Below are 3,109 nucleotides of genomic sequence, written 5' to 3'. Positions count from 1 at the left end.
TGTGTGTGTGTGTGTTGCATAGGAAGTGTTGAGAAGAAGGTGAATATTAAAACAAAAAACAAAAAAAGAAAGAAGGACAGAAACACTGGCAAATCCAAATTTAATAAAAAAGATATAATTATAAAAATATGTATAAAATGGCGATATATCGATACGATGTGTTGACAAGTATAAAACACTGATGGAAATGATAGTAGTCAAATAACAAACATGGAAAACTAGAGGAAAGCACACACACACATATATATATATATATGGACGAGGAAAAGAAAGGTAAAAAAAGAACAAACACCACAAATATGAGCGTTTTTCTTTCTTCTTTCTTCTTTCTTCACTTTGCTCTGCTTTCCCCCCTTTATTTTACTCTGGAGAGGAAGGGGGTGGGTACCAAGTTCACACTTCACTTATTAGAGACACCATACCCCATAAGTATCGCAGCTCTGTCATTCTACAACATTTCCGTTTATTCATGCGAAGAGAAACGGAGGGAAGGGAAGGTAAGGAAATAAATTAAAAAAACAGTAACTCAAAAACGAAAATGTGAGGAAAGTTCTGGTGTGCATAATCTGCCATAGTTTCAACTCCCTCGCCTTGCCACGGTCAGACAGGGGCTCAAATTCCTTCCATTGCATATTTTTCGAGGCAAAATGGTCGGTTCTGTACCCCGTCGGATCCCCACGTCATTTACGTGTGATAAACAACCCATAGTTCCAGCTTCAAAAGTACTCAATGAGCCGCCCGAGCCTCCTGCTGCAGCTTTTATGTCCCGTGCAGCACTAGCGTTTCCTGCATCATCCTCACGCCCAATAACAACATTGCTGCCATCCAAACCAGTATCTGCGCCTTGCCTCGGGCCGTACCTTTTGTTGTAGGTGTACATGTTTGGTATTTCAACGGCTGTGGAGCGGAGGGACCTGCTCGACAGCGCTGTTGTTGCTTCACATTTCCGCGTTAGAGACCCCATCCGCGTGCACAAATTGTCGTTATGAATGCGGAATCTCGATATTGGAGAAGCCGCTACCCGCACTGGCGGGGCACCCGACGTAAAAAGTAAGTTTGTGTACTCCTTGAATTCCTGTGGCTTAATGCAGAGGTCAAACTTGAGCATCTTGATAAAGAATTCTTCCCACAGGTTAAGCGTCTTGGTATTCACCCCGAAGGCGTTGGCGAAGCAACGGTTGCTGACGCTCCGCAGCTCCAGAACCTTCGACACAACGCGCGCAGAGGTGAGGAAGAGACGTGGTGCATTCAACTCCGTGACAAGGATATCAGGCCGCCGCATACAGAGGCGGTCAAGGAGTATTGCCGCTCCAAGAAGTGTAGCGGGTGAAATAAACGTCAGATCCGCCAGTCGGTGCATGAAATCATGGAAGGGCCCCTGCGGGGACATTTGCCTCTCACAGAAGATATGTGTTACCGCGTTCGCCTTTTCTTGTTGTTCCAGTGGTAACTTCCCACTCTGCTCCACTACGGCGCGTAACGCAGCGGCAATAGGAGGCACAATCTGTACAAACTCCGGTGCATGCTTCGCGCGCAGTGCATCCACTTCACTCATCACGCCACCGTGCGGACTTCCCGCCGCAACCTTTGCAAGCGGCTGCTCGTACGGTGACGATGTGAAAGGGGCCCTTTTGGCCCGTGCGATGTGTGACACGTCAGTGTACTTACCCATAAACGGCCCCAGCGGAAGGCTCAGTGCTTCAAAGATAAATGTACGATACTCCCCTTCGTAACTTCGCGGTGGAAAGAGATACGCCGTTGGCAGCGGTTCGCACCCGAAACGGCGAGTGAGTGCAGCGAAAATGGTCCCCGGTTCGGAGAGAAGTGCTTCAGTAACACTGGAGTTGATAATGGGCCGCAAGCATGAAACAATACTCGTCTCACTGAGGGAATACTTTTTGCGGAACGCCCACAGACGGTAGCGTGGGGATGTTGCACTGCATTCAGGTCCGATCTCTACACACACACGTCGAATAAGTTCCTCCTCCCGCAGAATGTAATCAGTCTGAAGCAACGAGTCTCTCCACCAACTCGGGCGCCTATTGAGATCGTACATTGTGAATAGGGCTTCCAACCTCATCTTGTAGTGATTGGGTTCGACAAGCAAAAGCATGTGACGGTAAATCAGCTGCTCACTGTAGCCATCTCGCAGCATCGCCTCTACATTCGCCTTTTCCAGCACGGGCCTCTGGGAGACGTATGTGGAAGTAAACCGCTCCTTGTCGCGTAGGAGGCGCTGCACAATAACGTCGCGACCATCATAAGGGTTGACCCCAAGAGAGCAAATCATGGCACCAACGCTGTGGCCCACAACACGTGTGACTAACTTCGTCCGATAAACCTCCTCCGTTGCAACTGAAAAGACGCCAATGCCATCCGATGTGGTACGTGGATTTGCGTTTTCAGTGATCCACCGCACTGCAGAGAAGCCTAACCGGCGCTGGCGGACTCCAATTGAGACCCGAACCACCGCCCTCAACCCAGTGGGACACGGGAACTGTAGCGTGGCGGAGTTTCCCTTTACAATAACGGGTTGCTCGCCACTGCTTCCCTCTGGGGCTTCCAATGATGGAGAACTGCTCAGTGAAGTGCTTGACTCACATGCGGCATCCTTCTTTATACCATCAAAGTCAATCAAATATGTGTCACCTCGCAACACCATGGCGGTAACAGAGACAGGAAAGACGTGCTCCGGTAATGGGAGATGCATGATTCGCCGCTCACGATATGTGTACTTCACAACCGGCCACATCACAATTTCTAATTGCTCATAGCGTGGGTCAAGTCGGCCCAGTTCCGGCGGGAGATTGTAAAGTGTATGGATAGAAAGTACCAACTGTACGAGGGGAAACGGTTCATCCACTGGTAGTTCCCACAACGACATATCAGCCGTCTGATGATCAGCGCAATGCGCCTTCCCTGAGGGGGTTTGAGCAGTCATGTGAGCGAAGCGTGGAGAGTCGACAAAAAAAAAAAAAAATAATGCTGTCGGTGAAGCAGTCAACAATAGCGGCGCAAGTCACCGGATTTAGAGAGATTAAATAATACTATCAATAACTTTGTACTTCTTTTTGTTTCCCTTCTGCAAAAAAGAAAAAAAAGGAAAGAA

At 48.6% G+C, this 3,109-nt stretch overlaps 1 protein-coding gene across 1 annotated transcript; it reads right to left on the bottom strand.

Moving 5' to 3' along the window:
• Positions 1-577: 577 nt before the first annotated feature.
• TEOVI_000250800 (CYC2-like cyclin, putative) lies at positions 578-2,941 on the bottom strand (the record flags this gene model as incomplete). Its single annotated transcript, XM_067225577.1, has 1 exon — positions 578-2,941. The coding sequence occupies one exon, from the start codon at positions 2,939-2,941 to the stop codon at positions 578-580; it is 2,364 nt and encodes a 787-aa protein (XP_067081678.1).
• Positions 2,942-3,109: the final 168 nt, after the last annotated feature.

Source organism: Trypanosoma equiperdum, assembly GCF_001457755.1.
Source record: "Trypanosoma equiperdum strain OVI genome assembly, contig: ctg_561, whole genome shotgun sequence".
Taxonomy (NCBI): Eukaryota; Euglenozoa; class Kinetoplastea; order Trypanosomatida; family Trypanosomatidae; genus Trypanosoma; species Trypanosoma equiperdum.
This window is presented reverse-complemented; position numbering and strand designations above follow the sequence as displayed.